The sequence below is a fragment of the Dipodomys spectabilis genome, unplaced genomic scaffold, assembly GCF_019054845.1.
Source record: "Dipodomys spectabilis isolate Male_0828 unplaced genomic scaffold, ASM1905484v1 ptg000054l, whole genome shotgun sequence".
In the NCBI taxonomy this organism is placed as follows: domain Eukaryota; kingdom Metazoa; phylum Chordata; class Mammalia; order Rodentia; family Heteromyidae; genus Dipodomys; species Dipodomys spectabilis.
The window spans coordinates 20,914,395-20,942,008 of NW_024870731.1; the positions used below are offsets into that span (position 1 = coordinate 20,914,395).

Below are 27,614 nucleotides of genomic sequence, written 5' to 3' on the forward strand. Positions count from 1 at the left end.
GTGTGTGTGCTCGGTCTAGCTGGAGAGGGCTGTGAGAGGAGTAGAAGTATGGGCCTGGGAGTTTGGCTGCTGGGAGACACAGGGCCCGTGGGCCTTGAAAGGTTCCTGATAGGAAGGCCAAAGAGGCTCCTCTTCTTCAGGCCCTGAGTCAGGGACGTTCCATGGAGCACGCTCTCCTGGCAATGGCCTCCACTTGGGATGGCAGGGAGGGATCCGCACTCAGAAGTCCAAATCCAAGCCGGAACTCAGGGCTCCACAGCAATCCCTGTTTGGGGCCTGTCTGCTTGGAGCTTAGGGGTGTTCCCCAGCTTTCTGTGGGGGAGGACCACACATTTCTAAGGGGGCAGAATCACACTGCTGATGGCTGGGGGGGTGAGGGGGGTCTGCCAGGTACAGGGGGCTGGAGGCGGAGGAGGAGGGGGGAAGGGTACGGCCTGGGCCTGCAGCCAAACAGCTGTCTACAGCGCTCTGTCTTCAGGGCTCAGCGTGGCAATTCTGCGAAGGTTTTCGCGAACTTTGATAAACTCCGGGGCATGGTCCTCTTCCTTTTCTGGTTTTTTTTCCAGCTGAAGGAGAGAAGCAGAGGTGTGACGTGCGCTGCAGGGGAGGTGGTGGAGGATTCCTCTTTCCAGAAGCCATGGGTCCTCTCACCCGAGGGGCCTCTCAGGGGTTCAAGGTCCCCACCTCTAAAAGGAAGGTCACCCGGCTCCCAGGGCACTTGTGGTGACCCTAGGTAGCTTGCAGGATGCACCCACAGTCACCCTATAGGTCAGTGTGTGCGTGGCGTGCGCACGCAAGAGTCCCGTCCCAGGTCCTCTCTGCCCACTGTCTTTCTGGGGCCCAGGGGGAGGCTCGCGTGGGTCCCCAGTGCTCCCCCACCTGGTTGAGCCTCTGCTGCCGCCTGAGCAGCTCCTGCTCGAAGGGACACTGCAGCCGCTTGGCCTCCAGCTCCTCCTTCTTCTTCTTCACCAGCTGGTTTCTCCGGCGGTGCTCCAGCACGCGCTGCAGCTCCGGCTTGCTGTCCACGCCAATGCCCCTGCGTGTGCGCGAGCAGTCAGGAGACCCCACTCCTCACCACCCCCCTCGCCAGCTCAGGGTGACCCGAACTCCGCCCTCATGGCCTCTAAGCTTCTGGGAAGCCCCAGAACGGGGATCCATCCCTGACCAGCTTTCCCAAGGCCAGTAAGGCTGCGAGAGCTCAAGATCCCAGCGCCAGCGGCGGCTGCAATAGGGGAGGGAGAGCATCTGGACCCAGGTTTGACCGCAGAGATCAGCTTTGACTGCATTTCTGAATGCTTTCTACAGAGGGAACTGCTGGGCTGGAGTCTTTGAATAAGGTTACGCAGCCCACTGCTCTTAAGACCTCTCTTTCTCCCTGTCACCATCACAGAGTCTGGCAGGTAACAAATAATATCCGTTTTCAGGTGTTTCCTTAATTAGTAGTTACAGGGAACAGTAGTTGACATATTTAGCAGTCATTTGCATTTCTCTCTTGTGAATGTACTATGCCTCCCCCCCCCCCCAACTTCCACCCCTCCCCAATCCTGGGGCTTCAACTCCAGCCCTGAGTGCTGTCCTGGGCTTCTTTTGTTCAAACCTAGTGCTCTACCACTTGAGCCACAGTGCCACTCCCAGTTTTCCCAGTGGTTAGAGATAAGAGTCTCAAGGACTTTCCTGCCTGGGCTGGCTTCAAACTATAGTCCTTAGATTTCAGCCTCCTGAGTAGCTAGGATTACAGGTGGGAGCCACTGGTACCCAGCACTCTGCCTATTTTAAATCTTTTCTTTACTGGTTAAGAGATAAGAATACATTTTAGTCTCTCTCTTTCTCTCTCTCTCTCTGTATGTATATATATATATATATATATATATATATGTATATCCTTGAATATCTCTTAGATTACAAAATTTCCCCTGGTTTATCTTAATGCTATTGCTTTTTAGTGTGATGATATATTTGGATGTTAAAAGGGGCAATCATTATAAAAGACAATCAGAGAAAAATGATCATATTAAGGTACTATGTGAAAACAAAATTCCAAACAGTCCAGTGTTGGAAAGATTATGTGTAAGAATAGGCTCATGAACGGCCAATAGACACATGAAGAAATGCTCAACTTCTCTAGAGAAACGCATAAAAGAAATGCAAATCAAAACAACAGTGAGATTCTACCTCACACCAATTAGAATGGCTATAATCAAGAAATCTAATAACAGATGCTAGAGGGGATGTGGCCAAAAGGGAATCCTACTGCATTGTTGGTGGGAGTGTAAACTTGTTCAACTACTTTGGAAAGCAGTATGGAGGTTCCTCAAGAGACTCCACATAGAGCTTCCCCATGGCCCAGCAATCCCACTTTTGGGCATTTACCCAAAGGATCACAAGGCCATACTAACGCTACCAGCACAACTATGTTTATTGCAGCATTATTTACCATAGCTAACATAGGGAACCAACCCAGATGCTTCTCAGCAGATGAATGGATCAAGAAAATGTGGTATATATATATATATATATATATATATATACACACACACACAATGGAATTCTATGCCTCCGTCAGAAAGAATGACACCACCACATTTGTTAGGAAATGGAAAGACTTGGAAAAAATTATATTATGTGAAATAAGCCAGATTCAAAGAAACATAGTTCTCATGATTTTCCTTATTTGCAATAACTAGTATATGTTTAGGACAAGCAGAAAAGGTCAGAAGCTACATATGACCATATAAGATGATGTTAAGCGAAATGAACCCCAAGATAGGGACACAGTGGTTTTTTTCTTAGTATTGTGTTTAACATATTTATAATATACTAGATGATTTTTTTTGTTTCTTTGGTATGTCCCTCCCCCACAGTACAACCCCTGTTTTTTACTGTATTTGATTCTGATGCCCTGCATCTCGTATATACATTTTTCTAGTTTGGGAAGGGGAAGGGAACAACAAAATGCTAAAATAGGGATACAGGTTGACCCATTGTAACAACGAGATGTACAAAACACTATGTTGAAAATGAACTTTACAACTTCAGACACAGGGATGGGGGTAGGGGGAGGGAAGAGTTGGGGAGGTGGGGAGGGAAAGGATGGTGGGGGTAAAACAAAGGAGGGAGTAACAATACTCCATAGGAAATGTACTCATGACCTTACTCATGTAACTGTAACCCCTCTGTATAGTATCTTTACGTTAAAAATATGTATTAAAAAAATAGGCTCATTTACCCCCAACAACAAATCCTCAAAGAAACAACTGCCCGATTAATAAGTAGGCTAAAGACTTCTCTGAAGAGGAAATAAGAATGGCAAATAGACACATGAAGAAATGCTTAACTTCTCTAGCCATAAAAGAAATGCAAATCAAAACAATAGTGAGATTCCACTTCACCCCAGTTAGAATGGCTATAATAAGAACTCTAATAACAACAGATGCTGAAGGAGATGTGGCCAAAAGGGAATACTACTGCATTGTTGGTGGGAGTGTAAACTTGTTCCACCACTTTGGAAAGCAGTATGGAGATTCCTCAAGACTCCACATAGAGCTCCCCTATGACCCAGCAATCCCACTTTTAGATATTTACCCAAAGGATCACAAACTAGGCCATACTAATGCTACTAGGACAATAAACTATGTTTATTGCAGCATTATTCACCATATGGAACCAACCCAGATGCCCCTTAGTAGATGAATGGATCAAGAAAATGTTATATATATATGTATGTATATATATATATATATATATGTAATATATAAACTTGCTCATGTAACTGTAACCCCTCTGTACAGTATCTTTACAATGAAAAAATATATTAAAAAAAGAATAGTCTCATTTACACAGATGCAAATGAGACTAGAAATCACAAGCAGTGCCAATACCAGAATCTGCCAGCAGAGGGAGCTATGAAGGCACTTTTGCCTTCTTGCTGTCACTGGTAAGCAGGGTGGCACTGCCCAGACTGTGGAAGGGAGACACAACTTCATATTCTGCCCATTGTTACCTCCCAGCTGTCCCTCAAGATCCATGTCTCTTATGCATTCTCCCCTGCATTGGCGCTCTCCACTCCGTGCTGTGAGCAGCCACCTCAGCTAGAGGGGCCTTTTGGGGGATACTGATCAGACCTTACACCCCTGTTTTTTTGAGGATTAAGGTTTGAGGCAGGGTCTTGCGCTTGCTAGACAGGTGCTCTCTTTCTTGAGCTGCACCTCTAGCCCTTTTTACTGTAGTTATTTTTCAGATTGTCTTTACTTTTTGCTGGACCCTGCCTTGGACTGTAAACTTTCTACCCATGTCCCCCGAGTAGCTGGAGTTAAAGGTATGCCATCACATCCAGTGTGTTGAGATGGGACCTGGCTAACTGTTTTGCCTGGCTGGCCTTGCGATGTGATCTTCCTCATTTCCCCCTCCTGAGTCGCTGAGATTAGAAGTGTGCGTCTCCATGGTGGACCCACGTATTTCTTCTCAGACTCTTCCCCAATCTATCCCTACTCCTCTAGCCCGCTCCTTACACTTTCTCACCAGCCACCCGGAGCAACTTGTACTCTCCTGCCATTTGTGGGTGCTGTTACCCTGCTGCTCAATGCCCACCTCCCTGCCTGGCTGGTTCCTATTCCATTCAGCTGAGATATTGCCTCTTCTGAGAAGTGATCTTGGGCCTTCCCAGATCCCTCCTGCAGTGGGGGTCTTAGGCCCATTTATGCTCCTAGCAAGGTACCCCTCCTTCTCCTCCTCATCCCCCTCCTCCCCTCTCTCCCCCCCTCCTCCCCCTTCTTCTCCTCCTCCTCCTTCTTCTTCTTTGGTTGGTCATGGGGTTTGAACTCTGGGCCTGGGCGCTGTCCCTGAGCTCTTCAGCTCAAGGCTAGCAGTGCTCTACCATTTGAGCCACAGAGCCACTTCCAGTTTTCTGGTGGTTTATTGGAGATAAGAGTCTCATGGGGGGCTGGGAAGGTGGCTTAGTGGTAGAGTGCTTGCCTTGTATGCATGAGGCCCTGGGTTCGATTCCTTAGCACCACAAAAGCAGAAAAAGCTGGAAGTGGCACTGTGGCTCAAGTGGTAGAGTGTTCACCTTGAGTTGAAGAGCTGAGGGACAGCGCCCAGGCCTGGAGTTCAGGCCCCACGACCAGCCAAAAAAAAAAAAGAGTCTCATGGAGGGTTGGGAATGTGGCTTAGTGGTAGAGTGCTTGCCTAGCATGCATGAAGCTCTGGGTTTGTTTCCTCAATACCACATACACAGAAAAAGGTGGAAGGGGCACTGTGTCTCAAGTGGTAGAGTGCTAGCCTTGAACAAAAGAAATTCAAGGACAGTGCCCAGGTCCTGAATTCAAGTGCCAGGACTGGAAAAGAAAAAGAAAAAAGAAAAAAAGAGCCTCGCATACTTTCCTGTCTGGGCTGGCTTTGAACTGTGATCCTCAGATCTCAGCCTCCTGAGTAGCCAGGATTATGGGCTTGAGCCACCAGTGCCCAGAGCTATTATTTTCTTTTTTTTTGCACCATCTTCTTTTCCCTCCCTCCCTCCCTCCCTCCCTCCCTTTCTCTCTCTCTCTCTCTCTCTTTCTTTCTTTCTTTCTCTCTCTCTCTCTCTTTCTTTCTCTCTCTCTTTCTCTCTCTCTCTCTCTCTCTCTCTCTCTTTCTTTCTTTCTTTTTTTGAGGTCTGAAACCAGGACTTGAACGTGGTACCTTCTGCTTTCACTCATTGGCTAGCACCCTACCAAATGAACCATGCCTCTAACACCACAAGGTCCCCATTTTACTGTTGGACGAAGGGCCTGTCTTCCTCCCTGAGGGCCCCTTTTTTTGTTATCTAGGTGTGTGCACACAGTAGGTGCTTGGTAAATGCATCTGGAGTGCAGTGAGTGTCTGGGAGGAGAATGGGGCTGCAGGGGCCTCAGGTTCTCAGGGGCCCCCACAGGATGGGCCCTCACGGATTGTGCTGGTGACCACATTTGGGTCATCCACTCCCCTGCAGAACCTGCCTGTCCTCCATGAAGGGACTCTCCCAGTCCCAGGGGCCTGCAGAGTGTTGGGGAGGGGGGGTGGGAGGCAGAAATCCTACCTTCTGTGGTTCATCAGCAGCTCTCGATGCAGCTCCTGGTGACTCCGGGAGGCCTTCACGGGATTCAGCAGCTTCTTGGGCTTGATGAGCTCTGGGTTCCACTCTCTGTACTCTGGCCGGGCCATGAGACCCCCGATGTCTGCTCGTTCCCTCTGGATCTCTGAGTACATGGAGGCTGTGGAGATGGGCAGAGGAGATGGTCAGGGCTAGCCCATGCCCCCTCCTGCTCATTCAGACCAGTTAAGGTGCAAGGTCTTCATGTCATATAGGTCTGTGCTAATGGAGACTATGTAATTCCCCGGGAAGCTGCCTGGCTTTCTGAGCTTTTTTGGTTACTCATCTGGCAGGTGGAACTAGTCATTGAACCTTTGCACAGGGTGGTAATAAGTACTAGAGGGGATGTTTATAAAATATTGGGGGTACACAAAGGAAATGGTACTGGATCTGAGCCAGGCATGGTGGTGCATGCCTGTAATCCCAGCTGTGCACAAGGTAGAGGTAGGTTTGCAGACTGAGGTTGTCCTAGACAAAAAGTGTGGGGCACTATCTAAAAATTAAGTGAAGGGGATAAAAAGGACTGGAATATATGGTTGAAGTGGTAGAGATCTGAGTTCAAACCTCATATTGTATGAGCAGGTGGAGGAGGAGGAATAAGTTGCATTGTGTAACAAATATGGGTTCATGCCTGTATATACTTTCGGCCTGACTTTGCAAAAAAATTTCCCCTACAACAACAGGGATTGTTGTATTGGAGTTTCCTTTTCCATGAGCTTGTTCCAGAAAAAGAAAGGCGAGTGGAGGTTCACACCTGTAATCTTAGTTACTCAGGAGGCTGAGATTTGCCGCTCCAGAGGTTCAAAGCCTGCCCGGCAGGAAAGTCCATGAGACTCTTATCTCCAATTAACCACAGGAAAACTGGAAGTGGAGCTGTGGCTTGAAGTGGTAGAGCACTTGAGCAAAAAAGCTCACAGACAGGGCCCAGGGCTGGAGTTCAAGCCCCAGAACCAGCACACCTGCACACACACACACACACACACACACACACACACACACACTCACACACACACTCACACAGAATATTTATTAAATACAATTTAAAAGAATGCACAGAAAGCCGGGCGCTGGTGGCTCACGCCTGTAATCCTAGCTACTCAGGAGGCTGAGATCTGAGGATCGCGGTTCAAAGCCAGCCCGGGCAGGAGAGACCTTGAGACTCCTATCTCCAATAAACCACCAGAAAACCAGAAGTGGCGCTGTAGCTCAAGTGGTAGAGCGCTAGCCTTGAGCTGAAGAGCTGAGGGACAGCGCCCAGGCCCAGAGTTCAAGCCCCACGACCGACCAAAAAAAAAAAAAAGAATGCACAGATTGAAGGGAAATATCACTTGCTCATGTCCAACACCTGGGCCACTGTTCCAAATGTGCTTGTGGAGGGGTCTGGCTCTTCAGCCTCTCTGTACAGCAAAGCAGAATGGGAGGTGCAGTCCCTACTGCCCTGTGGCAGGTGACAAAGAGAGGGGTGTGGTCTTTTATGCAAATGTTGTCTGGCTGTCCAGGCATGACTTCCACCAGAGCAGCTGGAAAGTTATCAGTGCAGTGGAAATTCTAGCAGGATGCGGCCCTGGGTCACAAACGGACTCCTTATTCCTGAAGTACTTGTATGTGTGTGTGAGAGGGGGGGGCGAGAGGGAGGATGCACAGGAACACGTTTCAATGGACGGGCCACTGTATCACGATTATTTACTCTGGAAGCCAGTTCTACCTCCTCCATGAGTGCTACTTTCCTGAGGCCAAGCATGGGCAGTGCCTGATCTGATCAACACTACCCATTTAATCAGTCTTGGTAATAAAACAGTTGAGGTTTTTGTCTTGGGGCCCCAGAGTCCTAAGGCTCATGGCTTCCATGTGGCAGCTGAGGGAAGGGTCCCCATAGCAGTCCCCAGGCTTCTGCATTCCCCCTCCCCCCCAGCATCAAGTTGCCTGTGGCCACCTTGTGTGTGTGTGGGGGGGGGGAAGGTGGAGGAAGCCAGCCAGCCTGATATAGTTAAGGGATGTACAGAATTTCAAGTCTTCCAAATCCTCAGGTAACTAGATGGAGATATGGTCTAGGAACAAACCTAGAAGTGGCCTATGCTCGCTGGGCTCAGCATGGGCTCACAGAGGACTGAGGGGTGCAGGGAGATGGTGAGCAAAGGTCAGGGACCATGTCTGGGGAATGTTGGTGCTGTATGGGGTCTGTGCTTGCCATTGCTGGCTCACCAGCAGTGGGCAGGGGCCTATTCTGGTATCCAGTCAGATCACCCTATATAAGTGCCAGAGAGTCTGGGAAGCCAATCGAGGGTCAGAATACAGAAACGTGACTGCTGTTTGCTTCTGGCATTAGCGTTCCCAGATCCATTTCTAGAATGTGGATTCTAAGCAACTTCTTTTCTTATCTTTTTTTTTATAAGGTTATTTGTTTTCATATTATACCTTTTCTAAATTTTTGTTTTGTTTTTTTTTGTGCCAATGCTGGAGCTTGAACTCAGGGCCTGGATGCTGTCCTTGGCTTTTTTGCTCAAGCCTGTTGTTCTACCACTTGAACCCGCAATTCTACTTCCGCCTATTTGGTAGTTAATTGGAGATAAGAATCACACAGGCTTTCCTGCCCAGGTTAGCTTTGAACTGTGATCCTCAGATCTCACCCTCCTGAGTAGCTAGGGAGAGGGTAAATAATAACAGAGCTTGCATGTTTCACCCTTGTCGACTTCCTAGCGTAGACTCACAGAGCAGAACTAAGCAAGCAAGGTACTTGTTCTATCAGAAAGAGCCAGCATCCCAGGCAGGCAGTTACCTACACCTGCACACATCCGTGAAATCAAACTGCTGAGGAAGAGAGCAGAAGGCTCTGTGTTGAGGGAATGACCCGCGTTAGCCAGGTGCAGGGGAGGGCTGGTGGCTGGAGGTGACATTTACTAGGGGAAGGCGGCCTGGGGGCCAGCCTGTGGGACTCACGCACCTTAACAAGTGGAGTCTGTTCAGGGAACACAAAGGCGCAGTGTGCCTGGCCTGCGGCGGGCCAGCCAGCAGCGTTCTGTTCCCAGTGAGGGTGGACGGGTGGGTTCAAGCTGGGCAAAGGGCGAGTCTGAGTGGATTTTGAAAAGGTCATTCTGGCTGCTGTGTTTGGACAACGGTCAGCAGGTTTGGGGGAATTTTATTATTATTGTTTTAATGACTGGTTTCCTTTGCTTCCAGTGGGCAGTTTTGGGTCTGCCTAGAGTCTGCCTTCCATTAAATTCCTCAGGAAAAACCTCTGATTGGTCTGGCTGGGAATGAATAACCCCCCAGGCTACTGGCAGCATTGGGGTGGCCATGGGGTGGCCGCATCCTACAGGAAGATGCCCTACAATGACTGACATTCCTGACGCATTTTCAACAAGGCCCTGCATTTCTGTATCCCACATCAACCACTGACCAGCCCTCGCTCATCCCAGGCCCTCCTTCTCCCCTTCCCACATTACATCAGTGCCTAGCTGTCATGATGTGGCAGGGGAGGCTGGGTTCCCCTGAGGATAGTTGGGAAACTATCCTTTGCCAGGCTGGTGCCAGATTCCAACAGGTGGCATGTGTGAAGTTGCCCCCCACCACTCCCCTCCCATGTGCCAACTAAGGGGTAGTAGAGGGAGGGAGGAAGGTATTAAGAATTGCAAAACCATGGCCAGGGTACCCATATCTCAGGCCTGTAATCCTAGCTACTCAGGGGGCTGAAATCAAGGGATTGTGATTCAAAGCCAGCCTGGGTAGGAAAGTCTGTGAGACTCTCCAGAAGTGGAGCTGTGGCTCAAGCGGTAGAGCACCCGCCTTGAGTGAAAAAGTCTAGGGGACAGTGCCCAGGCCTTAAGCCTACCAGCCAAATTTTTTTTTTTGCAAAATGAGATTCCTCATTTTGAGTTGTGGGGCTTGAACTCAGGGCCTGGCCCTGAGCTCTTTTGCTCAAGGCTAGTGCTCTACCACTTTGAGCCACAGCTCCATTTCTAGTTTTTGAGTGGTTAATTGAAGATGAGAGTCTCATTGACTTTCCTGTCTGTGTTGGCTTTGAACCATGATCCTTAGATCTTAGCCTCCTGAGTAGCTAGGATTATAGACCTGAGCTACTAGCACTTGCTGCCTCCTGCCTTTTAATTTAACTAAATGAAGCCTCTGTGTTGAAGAGCCCCACACAGGTCCTGTCACAAAGGAAGAGCTCATTGAGTTGTGTCGTGCACACCCTGTAAGGGCAGTCCAGGTAGCCAGCACCCAGCCCTCAGTGCTGTGCTAGTCCAACTTGTAAGTATAGGAAAATCTGAGGAGGCTTCCTCAGGTGGAGTTCTGGGTCATGTCCAAAGCCGCTGGGTGTCCTGAGAGTTCCAACCCCATTGGGGAAGTAGCCATGACAGGCTACTTCCCGTCCTGCATCCAACATCAGTGATGTGAGCATCACACAGGTCACCTCTGAAAAGAACAAGATGAATGCCCAGAAGAGGGCTGTCAGGGTAGAGGGACAGGCTGGTCAAGAAGGAGAAAGTAAGCCAGGTGCAGCAGCTCACACCTGTAATCTCAGCTACTTGAGAGGTAAAGTAGGGGGATCATCGTTGGAGGCTGTCCTAGCAAAGTGTGTATAGTCCCTACCTGAGAAACAAACTGAAAGCCAGCAAAATGGCTGGTGTGTGTGTGTGTGTGTGTGTGTGTGTGTGTGTGTGTGTGAGAGAGAGAGAGAGAGAGAGAAAGAGAGAGAGAGAGAGAGAGAGAGAGAGAGAGAGAGAGAGAGAGAGAGAGAGAGAGAAATAGAGTATAAGCTTGAGGCCCTGGGTTCAATTACCAGAACCACAAAAAGAAACAAGTATAAGGGAATTGGAGCCATTCAGATTTGCATTTGAATCTCAGCTCCGTCCCTTCTTAGCCTAAGGGCAGTTTTATCCTCTAGAGCCCCAGTTTGAAAACTCCAGCCTGGCGCAAATCCCCAGTGCAATGTAGCCACGCCCATTTCCTGCAGGCAAATCCCCAGCCTGGAAGGTAGCCACGCCCATCAGTACTGTGCTTGGGAGCTACTTTGGGTCTGGGACTTCCTGCTCTGGAAACCCTTGTAGTTGTAGAACTCCTCTCCATGAGGTTTGGGGTTAGTAAAGGAAGTGATACTTGTAAGGCTCTTAGGAAATACTTACTACAGAGTTGAGGGTTGAGTGCCTGCTTTCAGGGGCTGCCACACACAACAAGGCAGGTTGATGCACTGCACTAGGCCAAGGCTTCAACTCCTGGACGTGAACCACCAGTTAGCTGCTTGCAGTAATTACTGTTAATAAATCCCATTCCTAGGCCAGGACTGAGTTTTTGCACTCTCCTTCAAAACTACCTTGCTTAGGTCAGCGGACCTGAAACTCATCTGCATGTTGGGACTTTAAAGCTATTAATAATGCTGGGCCCTGGTGGCTCATGCTTGTAATCCTAGCTGCCCAGGAAGCTGAGAGCTGAGGATCCTAATTCAAAGCCAGCCCAGACAGACAAAGCTGAGAGACTCTTATCTCCACTTAACCAGCTAAAGGCTAGAAGTGGAGGTGTGGGTCAAGTGGTAGAGTGCTAGCCTTGAGGGAAAAAGCTAAGCAAGAGTGAGGCCTGGAGATCAAGCCCCAGTACCTACATGAAAACAAAACAACCCTTACTCCCCAAATCACCACCACCACTGCCAACAAAACAAACCCAAGCTGCCTTGCTGGGGCAGCGTGAGTATGCAAGCCTGTGAAGGTCGCTGGTCTCGGCCACCTCTCACTCCTGGGGCTGAAGCTATTGCTGTGCTCAATGCCAGGCCTGGGGTCAATGGAGCTGCAGGTGGCAGCTAATCTGAGAGGCTTTCCAGTCAGTCTGCAGCCTGTGGGGCACAGGAGGAATCCAAGGGCAGGGGGGGCCTCCAGGCACCCTGCACTTGATTGGTTCTGGAGATGCTGCAGGACTGCTAGATGCCCAGGGTGAGTGTGCTCACCAGGCAGCTGCCGTGGGCAGGAGCCATGGTTAGGGTGGCAGCTTTGAAAGCAGACTCTGGTACCCTCTTGGGCACAGGAAGGAGAGGGACAGGAGGGGGGATACGCTGATGGAGTTCCAGATTCTGTCCTTCCTGAGAACTGCAGTTGGACCCCAGGCTGTCGAAAGTCCTTGTGCAGTATTGAGGATTGAACTCAGAGCTCATTTGCTAGGCAAGTGCTCAACCTCTTGGGCCATGTCCCTAGTCCCTTTACTTCTACTGTTAATTTTGCTTGAGACAACTCCTTCCTTCCTTCTTTCAAATAGCTGGGATTATAGGCATGTGCCACCACACTTAAACCTGTCTAAGATCTTAATGTCCTCCTCATCTTCTTCTCCTTTGGTGATTCTGTTTGTGTTTTTGGTACCATCCGAGATAACAAATGATAGATGACCTAGTAAAGCCAAGTGTTTAAATCATACATTGTAGAGGGCACAGTCTGGGTTTGGCTCAAAGAATAGTCTTTTCTAGCTATGTGACCTTGGGAAAATAGCTTAACTTCTCTGAATCTTTGGCCACTGGGGATCATAGCTACACTCATTCTGTTTGGAAGGAGACGTGATATAATGTGCCTTGATCACTGAAGACAAATTGTTGTTCCTTCCTGGTGTGTGTGCCTGTGTGTGTGTTGCAATGAGCACTCAGGAAACAACTGATTTTACAGATGAGAAAATTCTTAGGCCCAGGGAGACCAAGACACACAGAAGATGGATGGACACACCAGGACCTTCAGACTCCAAATTCAGTGCTCATTCTACCATGCCATTGTCTGCCAGTTGTTGACAGGGTAGGTTCCCATCCTGTATTGTGTGTTCAAAAACAACCACAACAACAAATCCAGCACAGACGCAGTATAACCCTCCCCCCAATCTCCCCCCTCCCCCCCACTGCTAGATGGGAAAGTGAAGGCCTGCTAACTGGGGGACTACTAGTCTATTCCAGATACAAATGCTGGCCAGGGTACCCCAGCCCACCCTGGCTGCTGAAGCCAGAAGCTATAGGCCTGGCTGCCCTGGGGCTGGTCTCTGGCTAGGAGAGGCCCAGCAGGTGGTCTTCCTCCTTGGCTCAGCATTCTGTAGAACAGCAGGAGAGGGGGAGGGAGGTTTGGGGAATAAGGCTGGCAAGAAGAAAAGCAGCGTTCAGCAAGGGGACAAGCATGGCTGACCCTCCTGGTCCCTCCCTCCCCAGGGGCTGGCAACCAAGGAACTGTGGGGCCACAGACGCCTCCTGGCAGCCTCTGCCCAGGCTGGAAGCCCCCATTACACCCACTAGTTCACTTGGGAGACCCTTGGCCATAAGTCCCTACTGTTATGAGAAGGGCTGAGGGGGCCTTTGCAGGTTTGAACCCATTCCACAGCAGAGCGCAGGGTGAGGCATGCAGGGCTTAGAGGGAGGTTGGGGAGGGACAGGGCTGGGTAGCTGAGCCTGGAACAGGCACCAGCAGACCTGGTACTCCTGCTGGTGCCGGGGAGATCACCACCCACACTGCTCCAAGGCTGCCAGGCCTGGGCCAGGGCGCCTCCAAACCAAAGCCACGCAGGTTTGGCTGCAGTTTTAAAAAGTGACCTACTCCGTTCTCTAGCGTCTGATTTCTTTTCTTTTTTTCCCTTCCCTTTCCCTCCCTCCCCCCCCCCCCCTTTTTGTGCCAATGCTAGGGCTTGAACTCAGGACCTGAGCATCATCCCTTAGTGTTTTTGCTCAAGGCTGCCACTCTACCACTTGAGCCATGGTGGCTTTTTGTGGCTTTTTGGTGATTAACTGGTGATCAGAGTCTCACGGGCCTGGGCTGGCTTTAAACCACAATCCTCAGATCGTAGCCTCCTGAGTTGCTATTACAGGTGTGAGCCACAGATTTCTGATCCCAGACCTGTACTGGAACGTGCTAGAAAAGCCAAGTTTACCAGAAAGCCAGACGGGTTCTGTGTTAACCTTCACGCACTCCCCGCCTAAATTGTACTACACATCTATCTAGCCACCATGTCTCATGAAACCCTCACAGGGCTGGAAGCGGTGGGGTGGGGTACTGTCTCCCCTCCTTTGTCATGTGAAGACAAGGCTCAGAGAAGGCTTCAGATTTCCCCAGGTCACACAGCTGGTGAACGCAGGTGCTAGAATCTGAACTGAGCCCCCCCCCCCCACCAGAGCTGTCACTCTGTGCCTTTTTATCTCCAGGTTCGAGGCCCTCCTCCTCCATGATGCTGAGTGACAGGTGAGTCCGGACCCTGGGGGCTTCTCAGAAGCCAATCCTTCACAGGCATGCAAGCCCCTCTCAGGGTGCCCACATCGGCTCCAGCCAGTGCCTAGACCCAGGGTGGCAGCAGGTCACCCCATATTAGTTCACCCATATGGGGACAGAGTCCAGAGAGCTGAACTCAAAAGGCACGGCTCCCTGACTTGCAGCCCCACAGCTGCCCTCCCTCCTTCCCCGACTCCCTCCTGGGCTAGCACCCAGCCCCAGAGCAGGTGACAGAGTTGCCAGGGTCTTACTTCGCAGCCGGGTCCTCAGGAAGGAAAGTCAGGAGAAGTCACTGCCGTGTGGCTGGGCTGAGCACTGCAGCAACTCCCCGCCAGCAGGGAGGTCCGCCTCCAAGGGGCGGTTCTTAAGCCCCTGGGGAGGGGGAGGCAGCTTCGCATTCCTGTTTATTCTGGTATCAATAAAAAGGAACTGTTGCTATAGTAACGGCTATTTCGCTTGGTACTCAGCCACGATGTGGGACACCATGTCCAAGCCACCCGTTTGAGAGGCACAAATAAATACCTACTTGCTCAGATGGATGCGGACTTAGGAACATGCCAAGCTTTGTTCTGAGCCAGCCCCATGGGGGGAGGGCGAGGGGAGGGGGAGGCATTTCCCCTGTTTCTGATGGCAGGGTCAGGCCACAGAGGATTCCAGAACTTCCCTGCGGAGGGGAAGCCAGGCTTCCGGCTGTGGTGATGAATTCCTCAGGACAGAATGTCTCTTGGGGTGCAGTGTGTGTGTGTGTATGGGGTGGAGAGGGGAGGCAGGAAGGGGAGCTATATAGCACTGACTCAGTGCTCTGTCAGCTGCTAATGGATGGAGAACTTGTAGGTGTATGGAGTTAACTGGACTTGAACTCCAGACCTAGGAGCTGTCTCTCAGCTTTGTTGCTCAAGCCTGGTACTCCGCCACTTGAACCACAGCTTCTACTTCTGGCTTTTTAGTGGCTAACTGGAGATCACTGTCCCTTAGATTTTTCCTACTTAGGCTGTGGCTTTGCACCGTAATCCTCAGATCTCAGCCTCCTGAGTAGCTGCGATTACAGGCGTGAGCCAGTTATGTATGCCTGGCTGGATTGAAAACTCGATACATGTGAAGTCTAGGAATGTCTCTGAGGAATGAGGGGGGTGAGTAGCGGCTGATGGGGTCTGGGTCACCCTGGCTTTAGTGATCATTCGGTGGTCACTCCGTGTCCCCGCTTCCCATGTGGAGAATGGCAGTAGAGCCTGCAGGGGGTGGGACTTCCCTGCAGAGAGGTCTGTGGTCTGTGTTCTGTGTTCCAGGGCAGGGCCCTGGCATGCAGCTCTGCCTGGCACCCTTGGGCCACACTTACTGGCTAATGTGAACATGTTTGAGTGAAAATAAATCTCGTGTGAAGACCTGCAAGGCTGACACGGGGGCTTGCGGCGAATGCAGCCTTCTTCCTGATTTCAGAACCAGTGTGTTTTCCAACATCGGACTTCTCTAACCTCTTGGCATTGTCCTCAGTCCCCCAGGGGCCTCCCCTCTGGACTCCACTAGCACCTACCAGCTAAACTTTACTTCCTCACTGAGTCTTGGTTGTGGGGAAAGGGGATGAGGCCCAGGACACACATCAAACTGGAACGGACAAAGGTCATTTCATGTTCTCTTTGCCCCATGTGTTCTCTGTGCAAACATTCTCTGAGTAGCGGGCTGTGTTCCTGCTATTGTCCCTGTGTGAAAAGGCAGATGAAAACCTTGGCCCTCAGGAAACAGGTCTTCAGGAGGGGACTTACGCAATCAATAAGCAGATGCATGTAAAGAACTCCTCAGCCTCAGCCTGCCAGGCTTGCTGTGATGGAAATAAGACGGGGGGGGGGGGGGGGGGGGGAGGGGGGGGCAATGGGACACTGTGTGGGGGGGCTGACTTACAAAAACCCTGTCATGGGGGGCTGGGAAGGTGGCTCAGTGGTAGAGTGCTTGCCTCATATGCATGAGGCCCTGGGTTCGATTCCTTAGCACCACATAAACAGAAAAAAGCCGAAAGTGGCGCTGTGGTTCAAGTGGCAGAGTGCTGGCCTTGAGCTAAAGAGCTGAGGGACAGCGCCCAGGCCCAGAGTTCAGGCCCCACGGCTGACCAAAACCCAAAAGAACAACCTTGTCATGGGACAGACTTGCAGAGGGAGAGGTCTCAGGGAGCGGGAGAGCTCGTTGCAAGTAGGAATGAGCTGGGTCTGAGGGAGAAAGGCTGTGTGGCTGCCATGTTGACAGCGTGTTGGGAGACAGGGCTAAAGCAAAGGGTTGGGGGAGCAGGTCATGCCAGCGGACCGTTCTGGAGTCACTCAAATTGAGAGGATTACAGGTTTGCAGGCAGCAACTGCCCTCACTTCCAAGACAAAAAATCGGTACTATATAGGGAACCAAGGTGCAGGGGCCAGGCACGGTGTCTCCCATGTGTAATCTCAGCTACTTGGGAGGCAGAGACTGGGAGGATCTCAGTTGGAGGCCAGTCTGGACAAAAGGTAGAGAGACCCATACGTCAAAGAACAAAGGTGGGATGACAGCTCATGCCTGTGATCCCAGCTTGTATGGAGGCAGAAGTAGGAAAATGCAGTCTGAGTCTGGCCCTAGGGGGGAAAATTGTGCAATTCTATCTGAAAAATAAAAGCAAAAAAAGGATGGTGGCTTGGTTCAAATGGTAGAACACCCGCCTAGCAAGTGCAAAGCTCCGAGTTATATTCCAGGGCCCAGAGATGCCAAAGGGAAGGAGCATCCTGAAGATCAGGAGAGGCATTTGTGTGTGTGTGGAGGGGGGAGGGGAGTAATAGCTAGGGAAATTTTCTGTATTTATTGAGGGCTGGGGCTTCCATTTGTAGGAAATAAACCTCCCAGGACAATTTTCCTTTCATTTTTGTCCCCTTTTCTCCAAGCTGACAGGCTCTTGGAGCTGCTTCTTATGTGCCTGCAGACATCAGAGAAAAAGTTTCCATAGCAATTTGAGACTTCGTCCTCAGGCCTGTATTCGGTCTACATCCTCAAGGTTTCAATGAGGTTTCTGAGAAGCCAGGCACAAAACAGCCCTAGGATCAAACTCTACTCCACCTCCAAATCACCCCAACCATGCCCTGCTGGAAAGACCCAGGGAGAAAAGAGGCTGTGTTGGCAGGAAAGCGTGTCCTGGGATCCCTGGAGAGATGACGAATGGACTGAGAGTGGCCCTTACAAGTTTGAATGAGGAGGCTTTTACCCTGGCCAGGGACTTCAAGCGTGAACACTGGGGAGAGGGAAGGCAGGAAGGAGCAAGAGTCCTGGCTCCCAACCCAGCTGCTATGACATGGCCTCAGAGTTGCTGAAAGATGTTGGGTGCCCCCTACTTTGTGCACATTTAAAATATCTTGCAGCTAGACCAGCAGGACAGTGGAGCTAGTGTGTGTGTATAAAAAATACTTTGTGTGTGTGTGAACAGTAAACTGCTACTTGTTGTTTATCTGAGATTCGAATTTCTTTGGTGTCCCTTTTTCTTTTCGGGCAGCTCTCCAGGGTGTGTGGAGGGCTGGAGGCTGAGCCTGCCCCCTGGTGGCAGAAGGCAGTAAGGCACCAGGGAGGTACCCTATAGTCCAGGTTGGAGAGTCCTGAGCTCCCCTACCAAGAACCCAGCCTGAGGTCCAGGTGGGGAGGAGGGATCCCCCTTAGGTGGACTTTTACTACAGGCCATGTAGCACTTCAGGTGCACAGTTATCCACAGGGTAGAGTCTCCCAGCCTAGGGACTAAGCTTGTGGGTCTGGTGTCCACTCAGATGCCAGTCATGGCTTTACTGAGGGACAGCTAGGTGACTTTCCAAACTCTGTCTCCTCATCTCTAAAAAGGGTGGGTGTTCTTTTGAAGTACACTGGCTATGGAAATCGCTGCCCTGAGTGGGGCAGCAGCCTATGTGGCAGCTATGATCTTAACCCCTGAAAGAGCATTGAAAATTTTCACTGAAGTGAGGAAAATGGGATTACAGCCTCAACAGTGGAAAGCAGACATCCAGTGTTACAACTGGCTGCTTGTGCCTACTGGAATTATCGGCTAGGTTTCCCCTCTTCATTCTCAACTTCCCCGAATCTGTATGCCAGCATATGCCACTTTAAGGTTAAAAATCACTTGGAAGTAATTTGTGATGGACCTTTTTCTTTTTTTTCTTTTCTGTGTTTGTGTGAACTCAGGGTCTGGGCATTGTCTGTTATTTTATTTTATTTCATTTTTAATTGGTCGTGGGGTCTGAACTATGGGCCTGGGCGCTGTCCCTCAGCTTTTCAGCTCAAGGCTAGTGCCCTACCACTTGAGCCACAGCACCACTTCCAGCTTTTTCTGCTTATGTGGTGCTGAGGAATCGAACCTAGGGCCTCATGCATGCAAGGCAAGCACTCTACCACTGAGCCACCTTCCCAGCCCCATCTGTTAGCTTTTTTTGCACAAGGTAAAAGCTCTCACGTGAGCCATAACTCCAGGCTTGGATTGAAAATGAGATTCTCAGATCTCAGCCTCCTGAGTATCTAGGCTAACAAGCATGAGCCCTACCAGAGGAGCTGGGCCTTTTTCTAATAGTATAGTATGACTGGGTGCCTGGCTCAGGGCAAATCAGTGAAGCTGACGGCCATCTTCGATTGGATTCTATACCGCCCTCCTTGGGGACTTCTGCAGGGATGCAGTGCCACTGCTCCTTCACCAAGCCACCCCCACATCTCACTTCTGTTGTGGTTTTTAATTGTTGTTATTAAGGTGTGGTACAGAGCCGTTACTGTTTCATGAGTCAGGTAATAAGTACTTTTTTTGGGGGGGAGGGGACAATGTCACCCTCTCCTTCGCTTTCCCCCAGTTTCCCCTTCCCATCCCTGCCCACCCATCTCACTTCTTGCTCCTCCTTGGGTGACACAACAGAGGACAGGTTCCAGAGGCCCACGGCTCTAGGTTTGAATCTCAGCGTCACCCCTGATGAGCTGTGTGGCCTTACACAAGCTATGGGACCTATTTCCAATGAGGGTTAACACGAGCATCCACCTTCCTTATAGTACATGACCGTGCCTTTTGTGGGACCTTGTTGGTAACGAAGGCCAATAAATATGAGCTGAGTGAACGGAGCTGGTGGGATTTGGCAGGTGACAAAAACCCATGAACAGCCATCGCTTGCCATTATTATCATCCTCAGAGGATGGGCAGGCTTTGGCATAGGTGAGTGAACCCAGTTTGGATGTGAGTTCTACCCTTGGTGGGGTGGCAAAGTTTCCTTAGCAGACCAGGGGCAAGCTGTGCTGGCTCTGTGGGCTTCGAGCCCTCTTCTAGTAAATGGAAATGACAATTCAGTGTCCTTGTGCCATGGGGACAGCACACAAGTGTTGATAGTAGGTTCCTCCATTAAGGTACCACCCAGCCCTTCCAGGAGGCTTCTACCTCTTTCCTGGTTTGTAGCTGCATCTGCTATTTTTTATGAGCCTAAAGATAAAAGGAAGAAGCTGGGTGCTGGTGGCTCATGCCTGTAATCCTAGCTACTCAGGAGGTTGAGATCTGAGGATCGCAGTTCAAAGCCAGCCCCGGTAGAAAAGTCCATGAGACTCTGATCTCCAATAAACCACCAGAAAACTGGAAGTGGCGCTGTGGCTCAAGCGGTAGAGCGCTTGCCTTAAGCTGAAGAGCTGAGGGACAGTGTCCAGGCCCAGAGTTCAAGCCCCACGACCGATACCCCCCCCAAAAAAATCGTGTGTGTGTGTGTGTGTGTGTGTGTGTGTGTGTGTGTGTGTATGATGTGCATGCGTATCAGCATGAGGGCATTGGGGTCCAGGTTAGAGAAAACTCAATGTCTTCAGACCAGGAACCCCTCCCGCAGCTTTGTGAGCTGGTAGGACAGGTCAGGGGGCAGTTTCGGAGCACCAGCGCTGTGTAGGCTAATCCCCAGCTGGGTCTGAAATCCCATCGCCTGATTTGGGGCCCTTGGCTTTCTTGTCTGTCCTGATCAGCCAGAGCTGAGGCTTTCCTCCCCCCCCTACCCCCCCACCCCAGGCGCCTTCAGGCCAGCTCTTGTTTTCCGGCTTAGAGGACTGTTGTTCCAAGGTTCTCAGCTAGTAATGGCAGGGGGAGGGGAGGGGCGGGGGCAGGGAGTGGGGGAGGGGGAAACAAGGGAAGGGAGGGATCTCCCCTTTCCCAGAGCCGAGGGAACCTGGAATGTATGAGAGACTCCCGTCCCAGAGTGCAGGTGTGCAGGGGCCTTGAACCCATTTTGGCTCCTGGGGGCTGCCGCTGAGGCAGGCTCCCTGGCCAAGGCCGAGGGCAGCTGGCCGGTGAACCCTTGTCCTTTGTCCGATCTGATGCTTACTCCCCCTGGCAGGACCCCAGCGGCCCTTTTCTCCTTCTCCAAGGGTCCTCTCCTGCCCTGATCCTGACCCAGACCCTGCCACCCTGTGCCACATCCCCGTCCTTGCTCACAATGTTTACGCTGCTGCCCATCTATTCGTTTACTTCACTTTTTGTAACCAAAAAGAAGCCCCTAACTGTGAGCAGGAAAGCCCTCTCTACGGCAGATGAGCCAACAAAGAGCCTCCGAGAGGAAACACCTGCCGTCCAACTGCACCCATCCTCCGAAAGCAACACCACCGCGCGTTTGTTTTCTAACAGTTGCAGGCAATGCTTCCTCCACGACTAGTGTGTGTGTGTGTGGGGGGGCTCCCTTCCAGGGGGGCATTAGACAGCACGCAGTCCTTGGTCAACGCCCAGGATCTCTGAGCATCATCACACCCCATCTCCAGCTCTCCTGCGCTTGGGACCAACACCTCCACTTAGGCGCAGGAAGAAGGCAATGTCCCCAAGGACAGGTACCCCCAAAACATGAGTGGGGCAAGAAATGAGGGAAAGAAAGAAAGGGCAGGAACCGAAAAGAACGACAGAAGGGAAGGGAAGAAGAAAGAGGGACGGAGGCCAGGTCTGCGCTCTGCGCTCAGCCTGAGCCCTTGGCTCTCTTCCCACCGCAAAGGAGACAGGGGCCCGATGGCCGTTGTCCCCACTTACCCGACCTGAGCAGCACGGCTCGGTAGAGCCCCGTGGCCTCGGCCGGCCCCCGTGCCCACTCGCCCAGCCTCTGCGCCATGCCCCACGCGCCCAGCTGCGGGATCGGAGGGATTGGAGCTGGAGCGCACTAGGAGAGCAGCTAGCCCTGCTGGGATCCGGTTACCGTGGCCCAGGCCGAGGGGCGGGCACTGAGACCGCTGGGAGGAGGGGGCAGGGGCAGAGCCAGGTGTCCGTGCCCAGGTGGCAGGCCGGGCACAGGCAGGGCACCGGGTGCGTCTGGAGTCAGGCTTCCCAGCTCTGCCTTGCCATCCAACATCAAGGCGAGAACGCAGCGTGAGGACTTTCCGCCTGGCCTTCCGCCTACTCTTCTCTATCTTTTTGGGCACGGGCCTTATTGGACGTTTCAAGCAGGTGTGGGATTCTGAAACCTCATACTTGGGCCCAGATCTTGGCCCCACAAGTTAATAGTTGTGTGACAGTAACTACCCTCACAGACCCTTGTTTGTGTTCCTGTAAGTTGACTGGCTCAGTATCTGTATATAGAAAGTGCTTAGATAGTGTCTGGCTCAGAACCAACACTACATACTTTTAAATTTACTTTTTGGTGCCAATACTAGGGCTTGGATTTAGAGCCAAAGCATTCTGTCTCCTCCCCTCTCGACTGGCACTCTACCACTTGAGCCACAGCTCTACTTCTGGCTTTTTGCTGGATAATCTGAGATAAAGGTCTCACAGAATTTTCTGCCCAGGCTTCAGCTTCAAATTGTGACCCTCCAATCTCAGTCTCCTGAATAGCTAGGATGACAGACGTGAGCCACTGGCGCTAGTTTCCTCCTGGTACTTTATTCTAAGGATGAAATTCTAATCTACAGTTCATCTCATTTAGTGCATGCCGTGGCTCTGTGATCAAGCTACAATTTGTGCCACTTGTAGAGATGAGGAATGAAAGGCTCTGGTGACTTGCTTGCTGCCAAAAGCTGGTGCCAAAACTTGCTGCAAAGGGGTGTGTGTGTGTGTGTAAGCCAGATGTTGAGCAAAGTGGAATGTAAGACAGTGGTGGCTGAGGTGGTTCAGGGGGTAGGGTTGCTCTTCACCCCCTGAAGAATTCCAGGTGGATCTTACCTGAGCCATTCAGTGTCTGCTTTTCATTTTCACTGTGGAATCTGGCCTGAGGAGAATATTCTTTCTGTGAACAGAAAGAAGAGGGGTGAGGAGCCTCTGCGAAGAGGGGATGGGGGAGGAGCTATTCATAAAGTCCTAGGTCAAAGCCAGGGTCAAAATCCTCTTCAGAGAAACAATTGACTAGTTTCTGGAGTGAGTGTATGTGTGCATGTGTCTGTGTGTGCGCGTGTGTGTTTGTGCATGTGTTTGTTGGATTTACAAGGCTTATACTTTTTTTTTTTTGGATGATCCTGGGATTTGAACTCAGGGCCTGGGCACTGTCCCTGAGCTTCCTTTACTCACGGATAGTACTCTACCACTTGAGCCACAGCAGCAGTCCCAGATTTTTCAAAGTAGTTTATTGGAGGTAAGAGTCTCACAGCCATTTCTGCTGGGGCTGGCTTTGAACCATAATCTTTAGTCTCCTCATAGCTAAAATGATAGGCATGAGTCACCAGCACCTGCTAGACTAATACTTAAAAGAAAATAAATGTGTTGGCTTCCCACCACTCTTGACAATATACCTGAAACAAGCAACTTTAAAGAGTAAAGATGCATCGTGGCTCTTGGTTTCAGCCACAGTTGGGTCCGTCGCTGTAGGCTGGAGGTGAGACAGAGTGTCATGGAGGGGAGTGTGCATAGATCAAAGCTGCTCACCTCCTTGCAGCCAGAAAGTGGAGAGAGAAGGGAATGGGCTAGAGACTAGATCTAGCCCCCCAGGGAAGGCCCTGGATGACCTGTTTTCTCCAATGAGGTCCACCTTGCCATTAATGTCATCAAATTATGAATTCATAACTAAAGTCCATATTTCATTCAGGGTTTCTTAGTTTCTACCCATACACTTTTCAGTTGTAGGATCCATGAGAACACCACAGCACACTGAGCTGACATTTCCCCATAGTTGCCCCTTGAGCTGGTACCCTGGAGGGAAAGTGGATAATTCCATAGGGAGAAAGCCTGAGCCAAAAGCTAGGATCCACCTGCTCCCTCCCTGCCTGGTACAATTTGTTACATGGATGGGCCTGGGCCTTTTCTCCTGAACGTTCCCAGTTTATGCTCTGCCACCAGGAAGGACATAGAAAAGGGACTGGCTAAGCCTCTTTTGTCTTTTTTTTCAACAAGGTATTAAAGAGACAGACCACTTCATTTGTGGAAGAAAATTCTAAGACATAGAGAAAGGACCTACTGCAGAGGGTGCCCAGGAAACTCCAGCTCCTTCTCCCGTCTCCCTGTGTGGAGCTGGGAAGCAGGGCCCCGCCTCCAGGGCAGTGCCAGTATCACAGCCAGCATTGTCCCAGGAGCAGCAACCACACCTGGCCTTCAAGGGACATCTCATGTACTCCTGCCGGCTCCTGTTGTATGCAGGACTTGAAAATAAGGCCAACTTGTAACCAGTGAAACCTCAGTGCCCAGGGTGGGGGCCTCTCCCCCTCCAAGGGCTGGGATTGGTGAGGGAGAAGACACTCCACTCACGCACAGCCTCTCGCCAAGGCCAAGGGCACTTGAGCAGCCACCTGGGTCCCTACTGACGCATTACTGGTCACTGATAGTCTTTTCCAAGGATGACGTGGATACTACAGCCAGCTCCTGTTTGTAACACCACTTAGAACTGGCAGGTGTGAGCTTAATCAGAACCGTGGCCAGTGAACGTTTGTGTATACTATTCCTAAAGGAAGTACTATTGTATATTATGTAAAAATACCCAAATTCTGCTGACCACAACTCAGTCTTGGTCAAGCTAAAGACATTTGCATTCTCTTGTCCTTCCTGAGGCCACCAGTGCCTCCTTACTTGCCCTGAGTGCTGGCCATTGCATATTGCTATCTTTCTCTCCTTTGTCCCATTGCTCCCCTAGAGTCTAAGGAAGCCTCAGTTTGAAAAGTGTCAGTGATCAGGGACCCATTACAAGTCTCCCATGGTCTACTACGATGCTCTCTAAGGAACACTTAAGTAACCTTGCTTTTTTTTTTTTTTTTTTTTACTTTTAAACATTAAAAAAATCAATTTGCAGCCACTTTTGTAAAGTACTTGAATCTCAATTGCCCAGCTCAGTGACGTGGTTTATTTATTTATTTTTATAGTATTGGGAGTTGAATCCAGAGCCTTAAGTATGTTAGGTTCTGGGACAGACCTCTACCACTTGAACCATGCCCCCAGCCATTTGTATTATTTTTGTTTGTGATGTTGTGTTGGACTGGTCTCAAATTCTTGATCCTCCTGCTTCTATCTCCTGAGTAGTTGGGATTATAGGTATATGTCACCATGCCTAGCTTTCAGTAAAGTTTTATATATGGGTTCATCTTTATAACCACTTCCAAGATGGAGATAGGAAACAGTCTTGCTGGGTGGGTAGCTACAGGAGGTAGAGCCAATAATGATTGGAACAGTTGATACTTTGTGTTTTTTATATCTTGTCTACATAGATTAGATTTTTTTTTTTGGACACATAGAGGTCACTTCTACAAGCAATGGTTTGTATGGATGGGGAACAGATGCATTAGAAGAACTGCATCTTAGATAAACATAGATGCTGAGTATTTCTGAACTTGAGGAACACAAGGAGAGGCCCTGGAGTATTTATCCTGAAACCTGGAATAAATCACTGTGCTAATGTTCCTGGGGAAATTGATTAAGGACAGCGATGGTGATTTATGCAGATGTGTCTGCAATACCCCATGCAGATCTTGGCATACAGATGTGTGGTAGATAGCAATAACTTAATAACTGTAGTGAATACTCACTGAGTACAGGCTGGTACTGGGCTCTGCAATAAGACTATTATAGTCTTAACTGAGCCTTCTCATAATTCTTGGGGATTTGCAGGATGTCTATTTCACATAAGGAAGATGAAGCTCTGGCCAGGTGGACTTACAGCTGACAAGTGACAGCTTCCTGAGTAGACTTGAGGGACCTTCATGTGTGCACAAGATAACAAGAGCCCACATCCCATTTTTCAGAGGATGAGACTGAGTTAGAATGGTTAAGGAGCTCTGCTCTGTGAGATCGGCTGGGCAAGGCTCCTCTCTAGCTAAATCTTAAGGGTTAAATGCTTTTAATGCAGATCTCTGGGCCTCCGAGCCCCCATCCTCACCCCATTTCCCACTCCCTGAGGCCCAAGCCAGTGTGAGTCTCAAGGCCCATCCCAGACCTTCACAAAGCCACACTATGCCACCTCTCCTTCCTCCATCACCAGGGATGGAAGGAATGCAACCCTGTAATCCTTCCTTCAAAATGCAAGATGCTATTGCCAAAACCTGGGGCCCACTTACATCACACTGGTATTGAGTTCTCAGACCAGGTGCTGGTAGCAAGGCTTTCTGTTTTCCATCAAAGGAAGACTCCACTTGTCCCCAAGGTCTTATAGCTCCCTTCATCTAGCCCCTCTGGCCTTGAAGGCCCAGGATACTACCCTACTATATCATCAGCTGAGGCCTTGGACAAGAAACGGCCTGCTCAGCAAAGAGCTAAGGGTGTCTGAGTACATGCATAGAGACTTCACTAGGACTGACACTGTGAAATGGTAATGGCAGACCAATAGATGATTTTAAGCATTGGCGGCTGCCACCAAATTACTCTCCAGAATGGCTGTAGCACCTCACATACCCACCATGAGTATCTGACATTCCTGTTCTTCTGGGTACTACTGGGTACTACTGAACACTGATTGGAAAACAAATTGTGGGAAGTCGGCAGAGTGGTTGGTTTGACTTATGGAGGTGAGAGCAGATGGGTCAGGGCTCAGGGCCAGCTTCTAGGGTGCCATTGGTGTTCTGTTTCTGGATCTGAGTGGCGATGGTATGGATATTTTCAGTTTCTCAAATTTATTAGGTGACATGTTTATGAGAGATGCTTTTTTCTTTTCTTTTCTTTCTTTTTTTTTTTTTCCCCTGGGTCCAGTCGTGGGGCCTGAACTCTGGGCCTGGGCGCTGTCCCTCAGCTCTTCAGCTCAAGGCTAGCGCTCTACCACTTGAGCCACAGCACCACTTCCAGCTTTTTTCTTTTTGCTTATGTGGTGCTGAGGAATCAAACCCAGGGCCTCATGCATGCAAGGCAAGCGCTCTACCACTGAGATACCTTCCCAGCCCCAGAGATGCTTTTTTTCTATAGGCATGTTATTCTTCAATATAAAAGGGAGAGAGGGGGAGGAAAAAGGAAGGGAGGAAGAAGAGAGGAGAGGAAAGGGTAGAGTACCAGCCTTGAGTGAAAATGCAGAGTGAGAGAATGAGTTCAGCTATGACTCCAGACAGGCCCCAAAGAGGAATTGTATAATCTATTCTCTGGTGGAATGAGACTGGAGCTTTCTACTTCAGCTCTAGCCTCCCAAGGCCCTGCTTAGAAGCCACAGGGAAGGGCTATCTGGGTTTGTCATTACAAAGTTCTTGACTCTTGTGCATCTCTCTGTGGATCTCAGCCCTCCCTCCCTCCCTCCCTCCCTCCCTGCCTTTAAACTATATTTTATTATATTGAAGTAGTTGTACAAAAGGGTTACTTACTATTCAACCAATCAGTTTGTGAATACAGTGCATCGTGACGGATGTCACCCCTTAGATCATTCCCCGCCCCCCTTCTAGCACATCCTCTCCTCTCAATTTCCCTAGTTTCGTAGGATGGGCATTGAATGTTATGACGGTATTCCCTCCCCCATTCTCTCTGTCTACCCCCTTCTCCTTACCTCTCCACCTTTCAAGTGCCATTTTCCTGGCATTCATTTTGTTGGACTGTGAGTTTTTCTAAGGAATCACACAACTTGGATTCTCCTTTGCAAATATCACACTTTGTTTAGTATGTCTGTATATACCTGTACTCAACCCCCCTTTTTAAAAAAACTTGTATGTTTGTAAATTATATCTAGCTTCCACATATGAGAGAAAAATATACATCCTTTGTTTCTCTGGGCCTGACTTACTTTGCTTAACATAATTTTTTCCCCCAGACCATCCATTCCTTTGAAAAGGGTGTAATATCATTCTTCCTAGTGGATATGTATATGTATCATGTTTTCTTGATCTATTCATCTATTAAGGGGCATCTAGGCTGATCCCATTCCTTGGCTGTGGTGAAGAGTGTAACAATGGGCATGGTTGTCAGCACTTTATTAAGTTGGAGAACCCTCTAGAAGCAGCTACTGGGGCTG

At 50.0% G+C, this 27,614-nt stretch overlaps 1 protein-coding gene and 1 non-coding gene across 3 annotated transcripts; both read right to left on the minus strand.

The window, feature by feature from the left end:
- Positions 1 to 376: 376 nt before the first annotated feature.
- On the minus strand, positions 377 to 21,453 carry Fam107a (family with sequence similarity 107 member A). 2 transcript variants are annotated; one of them, XM_042679872.1, is made up of 4 exons: positions 21,320 to 21,453; positions 6,053 to 6,227; positions 880 to 1,036; positions 377 to 566 (listed from the first exon to the last, which is right to left on the minus strand). In XM_042679872.1, the coding sequence occupies exons 1-4, from the start codon at positions 21,396 to 21,398 to the stop codon at positions 459 to 461; spliced, it is 519 nt and encodes a 172-aa protein (XP_042535806.1). In that variant the 5' UTR covers positions 21,399 to 21,453; the 3' UTR covers positions 377 to 458. The 2 variants fall into 2 exon arrangements, with proteins under 2 accessions (XP_042535806.1, XP_042535807.1); XM_042679873.1 differs by lacking the exon at positions 21,320 to 21,453 and adding an exon at positions 14,568 to 14,651.
- Positions 21,454 to 26,709: 5,256 nt separating this feature from the next.
- Positions 26,710 to 26,830, minus strand: LOC122108281. Its single transcript, XR_006147518.1, has one exon. It is a non-coding gene; the product is annotated as a small nucleolar RNA SNORA26 (small nucleolar RNA).
- Between the last annotated feature and the right edge of the window lie 784 nt (positions 26,831 to 27,614).

Coding starts and splice junctions, on each gene's coding strand:
- Fam107a (XM_042679872.1), bottom strand. CDS start 21,398: ATGGCGCAGAGGCTGGGCGAGTGGGCACGGGGGCCGGCCGAGGCCACG. Junction 1,037..6,052: donor CTGCTGATGAACCACAGAAG/GTAGGATTTCTG, acceptor GCGCACACGCAG/GGGCATTGGCGTGGACAGCA. Junction 567..879: donor GGCAGCAGAGGCTCAACCAG/GTGGGGGAGCAC, acceptor TCTCTCCTTCAG/CTGGAAAAAAAACCAGAAAA.